This window comes from Scyliorhinus canicula, chromosome 6 (genome assembly GCF_902713615.1).
Source record: "Scyliorhinus canicula chromosome 6, sScyCan1.1, whole genome shotgun sequence".
NCBI lineage: Eukaryota > Metazoa > Chordata > Chondrichthyes > Carcharhiniformes > Scyliorhinidae > Scyliorhinus > Scyliorhinus canicula.
In genome coordinates, this window is record NC_052151.1 from 75,145,341 (window position 1) to 75,165,201 (window position 19,861).

The 19,861-nt window shown below is 37.9% G+C and overlaps 1 protein-coding gene across 3 annotated transcripts in view; it reads left to right on the top strand.

The window, feature by feature from the left end:
- The window catches only part of pnisr (PNN-interacting serine/arginine-rich protein), a 39,040-nt gene extending 22,712 nt beyond the window's left edge, over positions 1–16,328 (top strand). The window contains exons 6-12 of one of the 3 annotated variants that reach the window (XM_038799532.1): positions 2,292–2,482; positions 3,041–3,178; positions 5,270–5,369; positions 7,697–7,750; positions 10,846–11,025; positions 14,659–15,790; positions 16,002–16,328. In XM_038799532.1, coding sequence (XP_038655460.1) covers positions 2,292–2,482; positions 3,041–3,178; positions 5,270–5,369; positions 7,697–7,750; positions 10,846–11,025; positions 14,659–15,790; positions 16,002–16,032 — 1,826 coding nt within the window. In that variant the 3' untranslated portion in view covers positions 16,033–16,328. Of the gene's footprint in view, positions 1–2,291; positions 2,483–3,040; positions 3,179–5,269; positions 5,370–7,607; positions 7,751–10,845; positions 11,026–14,658; positions 15,791–16,001 lie in introns of those variants that run through there. The other 2 variants (XR_005460946.1, XR_005460947.1) reach the window with 2 other exon arrangements.
- The last annotated feature ends 3,533 nt before the right edge of the window (positions 16,329–19,861 follow it).

Here is a 19,861-nt window from a genome sequence, read left to right on the forward strand (position 1 = left end):
ATCAAATGTTACAACCCACCCCAGGTGAGGTGCTCCAAAAAGTTTTTGATCCGGACGAGACCCCTCAATTTGTCACCGTCCAACTGTGTCCGCCCCCAAATTGTTACAAACCTGGTTGAAGGGGATGAACTTGCTCCCTGTCTTTATTCAACCCCCTCTGCTGGTCGCAACAAGATTTAAACTTAAAAAGGATTCCTTTTCCCAATTATGTTTTGAACGGAGTCTATTTAACCAGGATTTCTTGAATTAAAGATAGCGGGCGGGGTTCACCGCAATCGGCGAATTGGCCCAATGCCGGTGCCAAGAACGGCGTGAACCACTCCGGCGTCGGGCCAACCGGAAGTTGAGGAATTCTCCGCACTTCTGGGGTCTAGGCCGGCGCCGGAGGGGTTGGCACCACGCCATCCGGCGCCGAAGGGACTGTGCGAGTTAGCGCATGCGCAGAACCGCCGGCGTGGTTTAACACATGTGCATACCGACCGGCGTATTCTGCCGCATGCGCAGGGGGTGTCTTCTCCACGCCGGCTATGGCGGAGCCCTACAGGGGCCGGCGTGGAAGGAAGGAGTGACCCCATGGCACAGGCTCGCCAGCAATTGGTGGGCTCCGATCGTGGGCCAGGCCACCATGGGGGCCCTCCCTGGGGCCAGAGCCCTCCGTGCCCCCCGAGGACTGCACCAGCTGACCTACCAACCAAGTCCCGCCGTGTAGGACCATGTCCAATCCACGCCGGCGAGACTGGCCAGAAACCAACGGCCACTCAGCCCATCGGGGCCCAGAGAATTGCCGGGTGGGCCACAGCCATCGTCCCACGACCGGCGCACCGTGGTCCCTGCCCGAAAACAGGTGCCAGAGAATCCGGCAGCGGGGCGGGATTCACACCCCCCGCGGATTCTCCCACCCGGCGGGGGGTCGGAGAATCCCGCCCAGTGAGCTTATTAATTATTAAAGGCAAGAAAATGTTAAAACACTTGCATATACATTCATACAGTTTAAAAGGGAAAATTGAGTTCAAAGTAAGGAAGTATTTTTTTAGAAAGGTATGCGGAACTGTCCTTAATCCGTGAGGAATTATATTCCGGCTGGTGCGAACTTGAGATTCCAGTAGAGTTCACTTCAGACAAATAGTCTGTTCTGTAGTTTGGCAGAGAAGCTTCCTAGTTCCCCCTTCAGCTGCAGTTTTTGCTGACTCGGCTGACCTCCACAGCCAGAGAGCGAGAGGTACGAGAGATGAAAAGCTTCAACGACATAACTTTTTTTTCAGCAATACTACAAACAGCTATAAATATATACTACAAGTCAGGTATTGCACCTGTTAAATATAATGAACTTCCCAAAGCATTCATTGTAAAAAATTTAGAGTACCTAATTCATGTTTTACAATTAAGGGGCAAATTAGTGTGGCCAATCCACCTAACCTGCATATCTTTGGGTTGTGGGGTGAAACCCACGCAAACACGGGGAGAATGTGCAAACTCCACATGGACAGTGACCTGGAGCCGAGATCGAAGCTGGGACCTCGGTGTCGTGAGACACCATTGCGCCACCGTGCTCCCCTCCCCAAAGCATTCATAACCCATCAGAGCATCGACTACTGTGGCTTTTACACATCGCAAACATGCTATACTTCTGACTTCTCTGAGTGAGACTAGCATTCATACTGCATTTTATGTAGCTTTATGCTGTGAATTTGCACCCACAAGTGAATTGACACTACCTCCTAAACTAACTTAACGTGGGCCCATAAATGTAGCAATTATGTTGTTTCATCCACAAACAGTTTAATAGCCCCCAAGTTAGTAATGCACTTCCCAAATTTCAGCCATTTCTATTCTTCGTTTGTGGCGACGAAACAAAGTAGTGTTTATTACTGTAGTGTTCCTTCAGTTGTCCTCAATAACTGGGGAAATAATTAAGCTGCGTATTATGCAATTTCCCTTGCAGCAATGTCACTGGTCATGAATTTACTGTTCATGATATTGTGAGTAAAATAAGCTCAGTATGACTGACCTTTCAGTGCTGTTGCTGAATGCTGAAAATGCATCCTGTTGTATTCTGTTGTTATTTTAATAAAGATGTTACTAACAACATTAACACTGAAGATGTAAATTTCATGGTAATTTGTATACGGTTATTTAGTCAATTGTTTTCATTTATGATCTATGGAAAATAAGAATATTCTAATTAATTTGCAAGTTATTAAGAGTACCTGAGATCGTCTGTTAATCTTTGGATCAGGATTGTATAAGCTGTTAAATATTCTTCTCAGTATATATAACATCTGACTTTGCAGATGCTGTGAAACGCAGAACGTTGCCAGCCTGGATTCGTGAGGGACTGGAGAAGATGGAAAGGGAAAAGCAGAAAAAACTTGAGAAAGAAAGGTTAGAAAAAGAGCGAGCTCAGTCATCAAAAAATAAAAAAGATCCAGAAGAAGTTCCTGAAGAAACTGATGGACCACGATTGCCTCACAAAAGCAAATTTGTAAGTGCATGCACAATGGCATATCTCAAGGTGCAATAACTGATGTGCTTTTAGCCATATTTTCTATTTGAGAATGTTCACAGGTTTTCAGAAAAATCTGTCTCACATTAACAACTACTAACAGATCTCCTCACGAATTGCAGTCTCTGTGTGTAAAATCTGCATGGGCAAAAGGAATGGATGATGTGCTATTTTTGCAGCTCATCATTTTTATCCTTTCCAAAAGAAGAACTTGAGCCAGATATCATTGTAGAACATAAGAATAAATTTTAAGTGTTCAGCTGTTTATGTAACTTGGTCATTAACACTTGGGGAAGTTGAGATGTGTGTACTTGTGTTTGTTCAGATAATATAACACTAAACGCAAAGCACAAGTTTGTTTTGAACCTGTTGGTTTTCATGTTTGGCTGTCTGGTTTGGTGAGTACATATTTACAGAATATACTTTTGAAAGGGATTGTGCATTTCAAAAAAATTGAACAACTTAGTTAATTGGATATTTGCAAACCTCCATTTTGAAATTTGACAATTGCTATTGTTCCGGTTTGCTGTATTTTAGGACAGTGATGATGAAGATGAGGAGTATGAAACCACTGAAACAAAAATTAATGAGAAACCAAGCAGAAGTCCCTCGCCAGTTGCTCAGGAAGAACAGAGTGAACCAGAAATGACTGAAGAGGAAAAGGAATATCAGATGGCATGTCAATCTGTTGACCTTGTTGCGCTTTGGGTTTGAAATTAAAGTTTACAATTAGAAAACAATTAATTGGAAAAATTATGAATTTACAAAATCCTGCAAATATTAAGGAACATTTCAAGTACAAAGAACTCTAAATAGAATTTGAGGCCTATGCACATGCGGTTTTACATTTATTTTTCCTTTTTACATAAAATAATTTCTGCACAATTAAGGAATTGATGCATTACTAAGCAATAGCTGTAAAGCTATTGGTAAATTCTTCAAATGCTGCTGATATTTCACATGCAAATGTCTGCATCGATTGTAAGTGTTAGACTTTCTGCAACTTCACTCATGCTTTTTCTGTCACTGCTATTGCATTTCTTTTGATCTGCATTCTCTGATCAAGTCCTCGAGTAGGTGATACTTACCTTTTGATGTCCAGTGTGAGCCAGCCTTGGATGTCTCAAATCTCTCTTCATAATTTATTTCTTATCCCTAGTGGCATGCTAGTGAAGCTCTGCTGCACCTTTTCTGTTTTTATATATTTTCCGTAATGGGATGCCCAAAACTGTCCTCAATACTACAGCTGTTGACATTCTGTGGTCTTATTCAAAATTAACATTACCGGTTCAATGTCTCAAGGTATAAATGCAAAGATTTAAATTCACTTATTGTGGCTTTGTCTACTTGTGCTGCTCTTTTAATGTTTTGCGCATCCAGTTGTGCATTTTAAAGCTCTTTTTGTAGATTTCCTGCATTTTTATTGGTCCTGTTCACCTGTAGGCATTTACAGCACAAATGGGTCATTTGGTCCATTATGTCTATGCCTTCAAAGTCTATTAAATTTCTTAACCTCCCCTGCTTCTGTAAAATAGTCTCACTAATTTTTACATCCCTGGCAACACTTGTGTGAATCCATGCTGTATACAATCTGTGACTTTTAATGGTGTTTCTTGAGTGGCATATACAAAGCTATGAACCTAAATCTTAACTGGTTTAACTAATGTTTCTCACGTGGAACTCCTATCTTGCATACTTTTTTCCCTTAAGTAAGCATACACAATTTGTACCTCTTCAATCTCCTGTGGTGATATCTACTTAGCGTATCTGTTTTGATCGAATTTCCTTCCTCTTAATTTGCTTTGTTGGTCAAATATCCTGACATTCTTTTTAAACTATACCTTTTATGTTTTGGGCACTGCCTTCAACATGTTTTCTTGATTTTAGATCACGTGATTGCTCTGCATCATTATCCATAACTAAGTCAAGTAATGCATCTGTTCTGGTTTGATTTATAGCATATTTATTGAGGATTACCTGAATATATTTTACATCGTCTTCCAACCCTTGCCACAATCATTTTCTCTCAAATTAATTATCTTGCATAATTAAAACTATTAATACATCCCTTTTCAACATGAAGAAAAATCATCTTTTAGTTTCTAAGGCTGATAATATAAATAGTCATTTGGTAATAATATCTGTTGGGGATGATGAAAATTGTTGGGATGATTATAGAGGACATCCTATTCTACAAATGACTGTCATATTTAAAATGGGATTGCCTGATGCTGACGGTGGGTCCCAGAATGTTCTATTTCTCTGCACTGAAACAGTCATAGATACACTGGGAAATCCCTCAAGTTCCTAGGCAAGGCTTTATGAGGCAATTGTCCAGAAGTGCTAATGTCCTCTGGACCATTGCACTGAGCTGGGAACCATCTGACAAAGCAATTTAAATTGCTAACTTGGTTGGTTCTTGTAGTTTTATACCAATAGTAACTCTGAAAGAGTTAGAAGAAATAAAACCTTTTCTAATTTAAATTTTTGAAAGCCCCCCAAACCACATGAAACACCCCTCCCACTCCGGACCTCCTCTTCTCCCCCCAAAAAAAAACTGTGGGCCCGACTCTACCCAAATGAACAGAGGTGGAAGTTAATAATGGATTCCAGGTGCAATTGTAAAAATGACTTGTAAAAGAAAATACTATATTGCAGTGACTGGTCAAAGTTATAAAAGTGGGTTTTGACTTTATGCACGTAAATTCCATTATAGTCTCCCTTCCCAGTTGAAGCAAATAAAATGTTTTCTGTTCTTGATTACAGATGATAATGATGAAGATGCTGCTTACAGAAGTTCTTTTAGAAGTAACAAATGAAGAGATCTATTATGTTGCCAGAGAAGTTCACCGTAAAGCTACTAAAGGTACAAAAAATTAATAAATAATTGGTAGAATTAAAATTGAAGAAGCGTAAAAATGGCCTACGTTTTTAGTTCCTTCAGACACAACATATTTTGGAATTTCTGATATATTAAAATGCTTGACAGTAAATTTAAAATGTCTTTACATTCATAAAGAAAATTGCATTTATTCCTAAGGAGAAATGGATAAGTAAGCTACTCTTGAATTTAATATTTCCCTCCTTGCGCACTACAGGGAAAGGTTTTGCACTCCTTGAGAGAGAAATAATTTTGAATGGGTAGTACAGTAAAACCTCAATAAATCAAATATTTGTAGGATATGGAAGTAAATCAGCCAAGAGAAAAGTTTTGCTATGTAGTAGCTATGACAGACTATCACAGACACAAAACCCATTTTCATCCAGTAGCAGTTGTAATTAAGAGACCTCCAGATTCTTTCAGGTGGGTTATTCAGTAAAGCGAGGGCAAGTGAGTCTGCACATCAGTTGATGAATCAGCTTAATCTTGCTGATAAAGTGCAGAGGAAGTTTGCAACAGGGTGCACTGCCTTTTTTTGCTCAACTATCCCTGTCTTTCTGTAGAAATAACATAGTATTTACAGCAGAGAAACACCAGAAAAAGGGGTAATTTATGCTAACAGTGTTTGGCCAGTGTTTATAATTCACACAAGCCTCCTCCCACCTTATTTCCCATGTATCCCTGTATACCTTTCTCCTTCATGTACTCATCTTGTTCTCTTAGGGATGAATGGATAGTGTTAAAATAATTTTATCATTTGATAAAAGTACTCAATTCAAAATATAGCTGAAATACAAGTATTTATGTCTGACATGACACGGGGAATTCATTGGGGGGGGAGGTGGGGGTGATGGTGATGTTTTAAATCGTAGCTCTTCAATTATATTTTGACGGTGACCTCCATGGCTGATCCAGGTTTGCCCTGTAGTTGGTCTCAGTAATTAAAGCGGTTCAGCTGAGAACTGATGGACAGTAGGTTCAAATGGGCTGATAGAGTGAAATCTCTGCAGTCTGCTGACTAAGGGTATTGTATGAAATGTTTGGCAGTCCAATTCCAGTTCCTGATGCATGTGGGAGCTGCAACACACTTGTTCCTAGTTTAGCACTAATTGATTGCTCTGTGAACTGTAGCGTTTGGTTGAATGGGATTTTACTGTATAAAATGAATTTTATTTCAGTTAAAGCTTTAATTATTTTCTCCCACAATATTTCAATTCACTAAAAAAAAAATCAAATAATTTCATAATAGCTGAAGCGAATTGACATTTTTTTGTCCAAAATGGGAATGACCTCCAACAGGATTTCAGAATAAAGTTGCATTTGAGAAATTATATCCACAGAAAGAAGATCTGGAATCTTTGATATTTATGACAGTTATTGGGGTAACTATTATAAAAATAAGCAGGGTGTGTTTTAAAGGTCCTTTAGTAAATTGCTACTCCAGAGTTTTATTCTAATATGTAACCCAGGTAGCTCAGGAATTGATGCAATTTATTTTTATTCTATTTTTTTCATAGTTGTAATCTGGAAATGAGGGTTGCATATTTCCCTATATTATGAATATAACAGATTTAGGAGTGAAGCTTTAATATCCATCAATAATTGTTTGGTTTCGGTCATTGCAACTTGTAGCAGTGGTCGGTAATAGTGTATGCATTTATTGTGATCTATCTCTAGAGCAGCAATTCAATTTGTAGCCTCATATCTGCAGCAGACTCTGGACTCTGTGTGTTCCTTAGATTATAAATGCAGTGTACTTTATTTGGCTAGGTATACTTAATACCTGAAATTAAGAATTAAAAATTGGGATAATGTTGGTTTAACATGAATTCTGAAATCAATTATATAATTTGCCTACCTTTTCAGATTTTTTATTTGCTGCCAAGCCAGTATTAATATTTCCTGTTGAATGCATTCTGAGATGTATCACCGATTCTTTTTTAATATATCAGCATTTCACTATTTTCAGGTTTTATTATTAGAAATGTAGGAAAAATTATCAAGATTTATTTTTAAAGCTGACTGCTTCGGCTCACCATATAAAATATATACAAAACCCAAATCCTTTGTTTCTTCTTTGATGTTGTATTGTAAGAAAAGATGCAAAATGATTTTGCTTTAGGTGATATAAAGTTGTAAACAAAATATGCCTGTTATGTGAAGCACTGTGCTCTTGAATGGATCTTTTTGTTTATAATGTTTCTTCTCTCCCTTGCAAAGCAGCTGTAGTAGTACAGTTTTGCAATGCCATAGCAACTCATGACTTTGAAAAAGTGTTAACATGTTGTTCCTGTTGTTGATGTGATACAAAGCTCCTGCAAAGCAGCTGGCACAGTCCAGTGCACTGGCTTCTCTAACTGGACTTGGTAAGTAGCATCCTTTAAGAAAAAGGGGTAATGGGAGAAAGGGGATTTGTCCAAAATTTAAGCTTGTACATGTGCTGCACCTATGTACTTTTTAATCATCACCATGTACATTTTAACAGTTAACATGTACTTTTCAACCATCTACAAGTGATAATTATGCACTTCCAGCTCACACTTTGTTTTTTCATCCAGTTATAGATTACTACATAAACTAATGGAAAGCGTTGCTTGTATAGTACTAGTGCCAAGCTGTTTTGCTGACATTGCAGAGCTTCATTCTTTCCTAGCCTGAAATTTTACCTCTCTGCACAGTGCAACCTGTCAGTTCTCAAAAGTAGTTGTTATAGTGATATATTAATGCCTATTTTAATGTTAAGTCAATTTTCTGTTTCCAACTGGAAACTGGTGGAAGTAAATAATATCAGTGGGAACCCAATGATTATAAACTCATTTGTTATCAGATTCAAGCAAATAAACCTATTGCAGTTAGGAACTAATTATCTTTACCTTAATTGGTACATTTATTTATTCTTTATTTCAGTAGCAGTGCCACTTTAATCATAAATGCAGTGGTACCATTGCCACACATTGTTTTCATGGAACAAAGTAATTGAAACTACTCAGTTTCTGGTTTGTGATTATAGTTTTAAGTATTTGTTAAAACAGAAAAACCTTTACGAAAGAACTGAAGTGTTTAAGTCCCCAAAAATGAGTCTAGAATTTGTTCCTGCAATAAACCTCATGTGCTTCATTGCCAGCGATAATGAGCAGTCGCTATGTGTTGTCTCCATTGTTAATTTTTTTTTGTTCTGGTTCATCTTGCCTGCAAACAATTTGACACATATTAAAAATACTATTTTATTTTTTAAAATATATACTTTGTTACAGCGATTATTGTTTACAATTTCTTAGCAAATACCAAGAATGATGGCAAGACAGATTCCAATGCAATAACTTTTCAGTATTGCAAAGTGTAATGTCTTATGTTTTACTGCATAGTTATTTGTATTTACTTGCCCCCTCTAGGATTCCCAGCTATTGCTCACATCAAATTATAGAAATGAAATTAAATGAAAATTGCTTATTGTCACAAGTAGGCTTCAAATGAAGTTACTGTGAAAAGCACCTAGTCGCCACATTTTGGCACCTGTTTGGGGAGGCTGGTACGGGAATTGAACTGTGCTGCTGGCCTGCCTTGGTCTGCTTTCAAAGCCAGCGATTTAGCCCTGTGCTAAACCAGCCCCTCTTGCACCAGTAAAACACAGGCCGGACTTCATATAAGAAAATTAATAAATACTGCAATAACAGTTCTGAACCTATTCATCTACATTTAAGTACACTGTCTTAAATGGCAATTTCATGTTTTAAGATAATTTGCTTAACAAACCCATTTTTTTACTGAAATTGTTTTGGCCCAAAAAACCACCACGTATATGGTGAACTTAAACAATCCTCAACTTCACAAAGGATTATCCAAGCTATGAAGAAAAAAATTAACATTTCAAATGGGAAATTGAAGTAGAACTCCCATGATTTTATTTCTAAATATTGCCTTGTGGTTGGTGCTAATGGTGGTTTATTTTTTCAGTTATACCCACCGGCTGGTGATTAGTATTTGGGTGCAATTCTATAGGGACTGGCAGCATCTTCTGTAGTTTCCTAATTTACTGTTAAAATGGGTCCAAACAATCACTCAGTATTTCAGAACTTTAATATTACTGAAAAGGGAGACATGTTGCTAAATGTTTTCATCTTGCACACATCAAAACAAATACAAGAGTGTTAAATTTCAAGTGATCACAACAGATTATACTGCTGGAGAAATAGGAGCTGATTGGTTGGCAAATTGACTGGCTGAGACATGGCCATGGAGAAAGTAGCGAGGAACTATAGACTCTTCAAGCTCCCAGGAAATTCAAAAAAGTGCAATGTTTGAACATATTCCTTTTGTTTGTAGTTCCTGTGTGTAAATGAGCCATGTTAGGAGCTTGACTGATTAACTTAAATTGGTTGTTACTGCAGTTATTAACACATTCAGAATTGTTCAGCAAGTGTTGCCCAGACACTGAATCACATACAACAGTAGAAATTTTGTTTGGGATTTTGGGCTGAATAATCTGGAGTGCACTAATAGCTGCACCAACTACCAATTTAAGATACTCCAAACTAATTATGTGGCACATAAATGGTTGCTACAGGTGACATACATTCATATGCAGGGACCTGTTCTCTGCAAACAAAATGTTCACGTTTTGTACTTTTTTTGAAGTCCTTTCTTCATGGCAATGTCTCAGCCAATCCGAGTCGAGTTACCAACCAATCAGCACCCTTTTCTCCTGTAATATAAATTGTTGTGATTGTTTGAAATTTGGCATTCTTGCATTTGTTTTGATGAGTGCAAGATAAAAGGGTTTGGCAAAATGTCTCCTTTCAGCAATATAGAATGGATCCATAAGACTGACCTTGAACTCGCGTATTTTTTCAGAAGAGTTATGGGTCATGATGAAGAGCAAAAATCTTAAGCATGTTTTTTTTTCCTTCCCACTTAACTAAAATATTTTCCAGGGTCCACTGCTGCAATTTAGGTCAGCAAATTGTATACAGACTAAGGATTGAGACTGTGGCCTTCCTGGTCTGCAAGGCTCAGAACCAGCTGTTGGTGAATCAAGCTATTAGCAGTGTCCTACATTAACATATTTTAAATATCAATTAAGTCAATAAAAATACAAAAGTTTCTCAATGTCAGAACGTGCAGTGCTCATCACTGTACTTTAGCTTTCCCTCCAAGTCATATTGGGTTGATTTTGAGAAATATTGTGTGAAATTGTCTTCAATTTAATCTTTGATAAGACAGATTTAATTTGTTGTTAATGGCTTAGTACTAAAAGCTTATATTGAACCTTATTTGAATAATACTGCAGAAATGATTTTAAAATTGGCATTTTAAAATTTGTTATTCAAATATGTAAATAGTTTCAGTAATTCAGCATAGAATTTGGACAAGTGAAAGCGAGCATACATAATAAACAAAATTGAAAATCTGCTTGAAAGTGTGTTCTTTCCAGTGTGAAAGAAACTGGGGTTTTTATGTGCAGGTGGTCTGGGCGGGTATGGCTCTGACAGTGAAGATGAGAGAAGTGAGAGAGCCTCCGAATCCTCTGACACTGATGATGAAGAACTACACCGTAGAATCAGACAAAAACAGGATGCCTTTAGACGCAAGGAAAGGGAATTGCAGCTGGTACTTCAACAACAGCAGGAGAAACAAATGGAAGGTATGACTGCTGTTTCAGGGGAGGTTATGTTTTTGGTATGCAACTTGTCAATGGGGTGCCCTCCAATAATATTTACCTACATCCTGTCACTAGCTATTTTGTTTCCCCTCCTGAGGATTTTTACCAGATTGACCTACGGGCACATTATTCAGAATTTTTACTGGTGTAGGTGTTCTTCGCAACTCCATGAACTTTGGAACAGTGAAGGCAATGGGTACTCCAAAATTTTTTTAAAAAAAATATTTATAGTCACCCACATTCTTAACAATTTCCATTTGCAGACATGTGTCTCCAAAACCTTGCTTCCTTGTGTGACATTTTGATACCTTTTTTGTCAACTTGAAACTGCCTTTGTAAACTTATCATCCCTGCAGTTATGTAGTCATATCACCTTGCCAGTGATGATATATTTTCTCAGTTTTATCTCTCATCTTCTCAGACTACTACACAGATACTTCCATTCGGCAACCAGCACCAATTCCCAGCTTCTCAACGTATGTTTTAAAATTTAACTAAAGAAATCCCTAAAATATTAGATGAGGACAAAGACAGCATATTTGATTTTAAAAAGAGGGCAGAATTATGCTTGCATGCCATCTCCCTGCCCCCTTGTTCCAGCTTAATTCTTTATGTACACTGTCTTGGGAGATCAACTAACTAAATAAAAATATTGTGTCACTCACCCATTCAACATTTGAACTTCCCTTTTCATAAGCATTTTTGTGTACACTTGTCAATATTAAAGTAGCTATGTAATGCAGAAATAAAAGCAAGGGTAGATCAATAGTACCTTGAATCTGCTCTATCATTCAAGATTATGGGTGATCTTCCACGTCAGTTCCACTTTCCCATCTTAATTCCATATCTTTAATTTGCTTAGTGACTGAGCATCCCCAGCCCTATAGGATAGAACATTCCTAAAAATTCAGAACCATCTCACTCCTCACTGGCTGATCCCTTATTCTGAGACTATATAGAGTGTCAGTTGAGGGAAACAGCCTCAAGCTAATTTTATACATTTCAATTAAATCATCTTTTATTCTTTTAAAATCGAGAGAACTATTTAATCTGTCCTCATAGGACATCCCCCTCATCAACAATGAATTTAGTGAACCTTTGTTGCACAGCGTTTTAAGGCAAGTATATATTTCCTTATGTAGAGACCAAAATAGTGCTAGTTACTCGTGTCTCACCAAAGACTCTCATTTTTACAGCAGACTTTCTTATCTTTTGCTCCAATTGCTTGCAATAAAGGCTAAAGTATCATTTGGCTGAATTGCTTGTTATACATGCATTTAATTTTGTGATTTGGGTACAAGAACAGCTTAATCCCTCCGATACCATCTGTCAGCATTTCACAATATTAAAATATGTCTCTCTTGTACTTCTGTATTGTAAAGCTTTGCAGGTTGTTAGCCACAAGCTGGCGCTGTTGAGCTATCCTAGCCTGACTGACTGCCATTTTGCTTTATTTTCTGATTTGTGGTTCAGTTCTGTTGGTTTTGGCATTGTTGCTAAAATACACAACCAGGTTCCAAGCAGCCTTTCATCCTGTCTGACTCATTTTTCATTGTTATGCCAGAACACTACACACACAGGTCCTTGTGGGTTACTCACCCAAAACATTGGAACCACTCTCATATTAGGGCTGATTGTGCCTCGAGACTTACACTGTAGACCTAACCATTTTATATCAGCAATTTAACCTTCAACCCCTCTTTGGTTATTGTAGCTCCTTTTTGGGTTCCCAGCATTAAGCTGATGAATACAAGATTAGTTTACTCTGCAAATGTAAAGGATTGATTCTTTCAATACCTTCCCAATTGAAAGCCTCTTTTTAGTTAAATACTACATGGCATGGTTTTTCTTAAATGTTTACTATTTTAGACATGTCTATCACATTTTCGTCAACATAGTAAAATATTTGCCACAAGCTCAGTAAATTAGCGTATCGCTGGATTAGACACAATATTGCCAAGAACACCTGCCTTGGGTTTTAAAGTTATGAGGGAACATGAATCAGTTTTTTCCAAAACAATAATATTTTTCTCCAAAACTAAGCTTGCACCCCAGCGATGAGTCAAACCAGCCCTAGCAGCTGTCAACAGTGCGTAGTTGCCTAGCAGGTTCAAGCACAGCCCTGGCAACTGCACGTGTTTGAGATGGGATAACCAGATAAATGTGTTAACTCAGCAAACAAGCAAAAAGGAATTTGGGTTAGACCTAGATTTCGGATCCAATCCACTCATTGTTGCCATTCCAACCTAACCTTTTTTTCCCCCAATTCTTCGCAAATGAAGATTTTCTGTTTTCTTTCAACATAAAGTACACCCCGTCAACTAACTTTTTCCTGTAGTGAGCATTTTTTACTTCAATAGTGAGAACTAGCTCCAGTTAATTCACAATAATGTAACAAGTCTTTTATGTAGTTTTACTTTCTGCTTAAATCAATCAAATGTATTTAAATTGTTATATTCCTGCTGCAAACTGACAAAGTATACTCTGTGTCCAAATTAACAACTCATTCTGTATTTCAACTTTTAAATACTGATATTATATGTTCCAATCCTTACAAAACAACAAATCCTCTGGCAACCAATTGTGATTAGATGGAGATGCATGCGTTTTAAATATAATGGCCATGATCAGCACGATGATAGAATAATTAAAGTACATACAAGAGGAACAAAGATGTTGGAAGCACCATTGTCAATACGTAATTTTACTAGGTATAATGGCCATGAGCAATACCATGGTAGATTAATTAAATAACACAATAGGAGCAAAGATGTTGGATGCACCATATATTTTGAAAGAAAAAAATGAATAGGTATGCTTCCAATATTATATGCCTTTATTTCAATCATTGTTTTCTGGTTAAGTCAGAAATATCAGTTAGTAGCCTGTGTCCCTGCAGGCAAAATGTTGATGTAAATTTCATCACCTCAAGACACTAAATTGAATAATTGGATCGATGCATTACTCAAACATCTTACCATGTGAGTGATGTGAGTATGGCAAATAGGAAAGGTTTTGCAGGGTGGCGCAGTGGGTTAGCCCTGCTGCCTCGTGGCGCCGAGGTCCCAGGTTCAATCCCGGCTCTAGGTCATTCTGCACGTGGAGTTTGCACATTCTCCCCGCGTTTGCGTGGGTTTCGCCCCCACAACCCAAAGATGTGCAGGCTAGGTGGATTGGCCACGCTAAATTTCCACTAAATTGGGTACTCTTTTTAAAAAATAAAAAAAAAAATTTTAAAGGAAAGGTTTTGCAGCAGAATGATTTGAGAAGATGCTGTACTGGTTAACTTACACTCAAATGTACTCAGTTTATGCAAATCTTTGTAATTTTCCCTTAACCCAGGGATGTCCAAACTTGCTCAAGCAATTTTGCCTCAATTGCACTTACAATTTGCTGGTTTGTCCTTTTTGAATTTTGTGGGGCTGAAAACCTGAAAAGGGTTTTTATTGGGGGGCGGCATTGGATAAATCCTAAATGCACGCAATATTTGTTTCCACCTGTAGTTTTCCATGTTCATTCATCATTCTGTTTTTAAATTACTAAGACATAAAGCTACCATAAAAATTCATAACTTCTCGAGATCACTTTCAGTTCATTTTTATTTTTGTTTTCCAGATGTAAAACATCAAGAGGGCAAATTTTTCAGGGAAGTGGATATTAAGGAACAGAGTAAAGAACATGGTGGCAGTGCAGTAAAACAGGAAGGGAAAGAAAAGGAGTGTGAAACTGTTACTGAAAAGAAAAGAACTCAGAGTGAAACTGAACCCAACTCAGAAATGAGTAAAAGCTCTAGTGAGAAAAGTTCAAAGGAACAAGCATCAAGAAACAGAAGTTCCTCCAGCAGTAGTAGTGGGAGTAGCAGCACCAGTGGCACCACTAGCAGCAGCAGTAGATCCAGGAGCTCAACTTCCAGCAGCACCACAGAAAGCAGTAGTAGCTCTTCCTATTCCTTTTCTCCTAAGAGAAAGAAAAAATGGAGCCGTAGCAGATCCCCTTCCCGTAAAACTAGACGTAGTAGCAGAAGCCAGAGTTATTCCCGCAGGAACCGAAGGGAGAGAAGTAGAAGCCGTGATAGACTTAGGAGAAACAGTAGAAATGGAAGTTGGGAAATGGAGAGGCGGAGACATCGCAGTGGGTCCCGTAACAGGAGAAGTGGAGATAGGCAAAGAAGTAGGAGCAAGAGTGATGCCAAGCATATCAGTCGCAGTAGGAGCAAGGAAAGACGTAGGAGTCCTGAAAGGCGTAGGAGCCCTAGCAGAGGTAGAATAAGACAAAGGGGAAATAGTAAAGACAGGGACAGGAAAAAAATTAGGAGTGGAAGTGCAGAGCGAGTTAAAAAGAGAGAAGAAAAGAAAAGGGACAAAGAAAAGGATCAGGACAAAAAGAAAGACAAACCGAGAAAGGATAAGCAGAAAGAGGATAAAGACAGCAATAAGTCTAGCAGTCAGGATGAGAGTAAGCTGAAGCGAAAAAGGGAATCGGAACGGACTTACTCACGCAGTAGCTCCAGTAAACTGCCACAGCAATATTCCAGGCAGGATAGCAAGTCCAGCAAGAAAGGGTCTACAAAAGATGGTAAAAAGCATTCAGACACCGAATCTAGCGCAAGGAGCAGCTCACGTTCTCCAGATAACAGCAGAGAGAAGAAGGCAAAGAAATCAAAACGCAGTCGCTCAAGATCAGTGGAAAAATCTCAAAGGTCTGGTAAGAAGGCAAGCCGCAAACACAAGTCTAAATCACGATCAAGGTAGTACACATTTTATACAATTTCTCTTTAGTTTTTGTAAAGTTATTAAGGCCAGTAATGTTAAAATGGTATCAACATATTGGTCTCTTCAGCGTTTTATCTATATGATTAATCTCTTAATTTGAAAAACTATATTTTCAATCAATTTAGCTAGTGATTAAAGTGCAGTCTTGCATGTTATTAATTTCCGTTTTTTCCCTTTCTTCTACAGGTCGAGGACACCCAATAATCGTAAGCATTAAGGGGGAAAAAATATGTGGCATCCTTGCCAGATCAGAAATTCCATGAGTTTTGGAGGCTTGTCTCATTATAGAGGCATACGTGACAACTGTGTAGGTGTTTATATGTATATAGGTGTACATTTTTTCCAAGTGCTGTGTATAGTTCAGTACTTAAAAGGTTTTATTTGTATTGCATTCTTCTGAGATTATTCACACTGTAAAAACAGTTTGCTTTCAGTTGTAACATTATAACATAAAACTTACACTAACTGTAGTTTGCTGTCAATAAACTTTTCAAATTGGTTTTGTTAAACATTTCCCATTGTTTACTGCCAATATTTATGAGCAAATAAGGTATCGTATGAACAGTAGACAGGATCAACACCTGGAGAGCAGTGAATCAAGAACATTTGATTATAAAGCAGTAATGTTTACTTAAAAGGTCTGGTTTACATAAAACACAAGAACAAATCTTAAAAATAATCTTGACTCTTTGAGTTATTACCTCTACTTATATACTATCTGTAGTCATTTGTGCATGTTTGTTTAAAATCTGCATATTAAATTTCTTATTTCCTCTGGTACAAATTAATATGGAGCTTGCTTAAATAATTTTATAAGTAAGTTGAGGGAGTAACTACATGAGGAAGATTTACTGAGGAAATGTTTCAAAATCATAGGTGTACATCAGGAAAAGAAATCCTGTACTTCACTTCCGGTTTGACATGCAAATTTATTTGATCCGATTAGTACACTTTAGTTTACTTAAACACAATTTTCATTTAGCAGTAAAATTAAACTTCTAATACCATTCTGAAAGATTCAATGTGAAACCACATGGAAGACACAAGTCTTATGCCAGTGGTTTGTGATGTATGGATCACAATTTCAGTATAGCGTCATTTTTATTCAAAAAGGAGGATCCGTTAAGCTTCCTTGGCACTTCGCTACCTGTATATGATTTAAATGTTTAGGCAGTACACAGGCTGTGCCCACAGTATCATTTAAGTTTTAAATATGCGTTCAGAGGAACATCAAGTGGAGTCCAGCAATACAAACAAGGTGTGGACTATTAAAATTGTTAGGATAAAATCACAGAGAGGATGTTATATTTGTTGCATTATAGTATTATTGCAGTTAAATAATATATAAGTGATAAAAGTGAATGAAAAAGAATACATTTCTGGAATTTACTCATTGAAATACAATGCAATAATTTCAATTCCAGATGTAAGGGTGAAAGATAATTCCCTTTTAACTGTCATACCATCAAAGAAAACTACACTTGTGAAACTTCTGTGTCCTCTCCACAGCTTGCCTTTCCACCTAGCTTCGTATTGCCAGCAAACTTGGATACATTCTGTCTCTTCATCCAAGTAATTAAGATAAATTGTAAATAGCTGAGGCCCCAGCCTGACACTTGTGGTGTTCCACTATTGCTACATGCGCACTAAGTCCCCAGTATGCCCACTTTCTGTTTTCTATCCGTTAACCTTTGCTCTACATATTACCTCCAACTCTATGCAGACTTCTCTTGCCTATTAACCTGTCAAAATCCTTTTGGAAATCCAAGTATACTGTATCTACTGGTTTGCCTTTATCTAGCCTACTAGTTACATCCTCAAAAAACCTCTACAAATTTGTTAAACCGTATTTCCCTTTAATAAAACCATCTTGATTTGTTCTAATCATACAATGTATGTTTTTCTAAGTGCATTTTTAATTCTTGAATAGATTCCGGCATTTTTCCAACCAAGCTGGCCTGTAATTCCCAGTTTTCTCTCTGCCCTCTTCAGATTGTATGTCACTTTCAAATTTAACTGATTTAAACTCAAATTTAAATTAGGCTGAGGAAGTGGGGAGGCTGCAGAAGGATCTAGACAGTTTGGGAGAGTGGTGCAGGAAATGGCTGATGCAATTCAACGTGAGAAAATGTGAGGTCTTGCACTTTGGAAAAAAGAATCCAAGTATAGACTACTTTCTAAACGGTGAGAAAATTCATAATGCCAAAGTACAAAGGGATCTGGGAGTGCTAGTCGAGGATTCCCTAAAGGTAAACATGCAGATTGAATCTGTGATTAAGAAAGCGAATGCAATGTTGTCATTTATCTCGAGGGTTGGAATATAAAAGCAGCGATGTGCTACTGAGCCTTTATAAGGCTCTGGTTGGGCCCCATTTGGAGTACTGTGTCCAGTTTTGGGCCCCACATCTCAGGAAGGACATACTGGCACTGGAGCGTGTCCAGCGGAGATTCACACGGATGATCCCTGGAATGGCGGGTCTAACATATGAACGGCTGAGGATCCTGGGATTGTATTCATTGGAGTTTAGAAGGTTAAGGGGAGATCTAATAGAAACTTACAAGATAATACATGGCTTAGAAAGGGTGGACGCAAAGAAACTGTTTCCGTTAGGCGAGGAGACGAGGACCCGTGGGCACAGCCTTAAAATTAGAGGGGGTAAATTCAGAACAGAAATGCGGAGACATTTCTTCAGCCAGAGAGTGGTGGGCCTGTGGAATTCATTGCCGCGGAGTGCAGTGGAGGCCGGGACGCTAAATGGCTTCAAGGCAGAGATAGATAAATTCTTGATGTCGCAAGGAATTAAGGGCTACGGGGAGAATGCTGGTAGGTGGAGTTGAAATGCTCATCAGCCATGATTGAATGGCGGAGTGGACTCGATGGGCCGAATGGCCTTACTTCCACTCCTATGTCTTATGGTCTTAACCTGGAATTCAATGATTCCAGGTGATCACTGTTTCCCACTAAATCTTTTACAATCTGATGGGACTGTTCTTGAATCCAATTAATTCTGGAAAGTCACAGCCAGAGCATCAATTACCGCTGTAACTATCTCCTTTAGAGCCCTAGGATGTAGGCCATTAGGCCCCAGGGATTTGTCACATTTTAGTCCCTCAAGTTTTCTCAAATACTTTTATTCTGGTATTAAATTATTTAATTTGCTCACTTGTTAGACCCTAGGTTTCTGTCTATTCCTGGAATTAAACTCATGTCTTCAACTGTGAAGACAGACGCAAAATATTTGTTCAGTGCCTCTGCCATTACCTCATTCCTCTTGATAATTTCTCCTGTATCTGATTCTACTGAACCAACGTTAACTTTAGCTACTCTTTTTATTTACTTACAAGCTCATACAATCTTTTCCTATTTCTGGCTTGTTTACTCTCCTTTCCTTATCGACTTTTTGGTTGTCCTTTGGTGATGTCTAAAACGCTCCCAATGCAATATTGTAAACCTCTTTTTAATTGAATACTATCCCTAACTTCCTGAGTGAGCCATTGATTGGTCTTGCTGAGATTTTGTTTTTCCATAGAATATATGTTTGTTGGACATTTTAAATTGTTTCTTTAATTGTTTCCCACTCTTCATTCATAGGCTGTAAATGAAGAGTGGTAAAGGTAAATTGGGTCTATTTACCCAATTAACCGTGGCCCGTTTTCCCCTCATGCATATTCAGCTGGCAAATTCTTGTTTGTGATTCTTATGTGTCACTTTCAAATTTAACCTGGAATTCAATAATATTACGATCACTATTTCCCAGAAAATCTTTTACTATGACATTACTAATTAACCTTGCTTTATTGCACAATACTAGATTAAGATAGCTTCATCCTTTGTGGCTTCCAAAATGTATTGATCTAAGAAACTGTCACAAATCCATTCTAAAAACTCTTATTCTAAACCATTCTTGCCAATTTGATTGGTCCAATCTATATATGAAGATTCAAGACCCCACAATTATTACATTTCTATTTTTAGAAGCTCCAATTATTTCTTATTTATTGCTCTGTTCAACAGTATAATGCCTAGTTCTGTGTAGTGCCTTTAC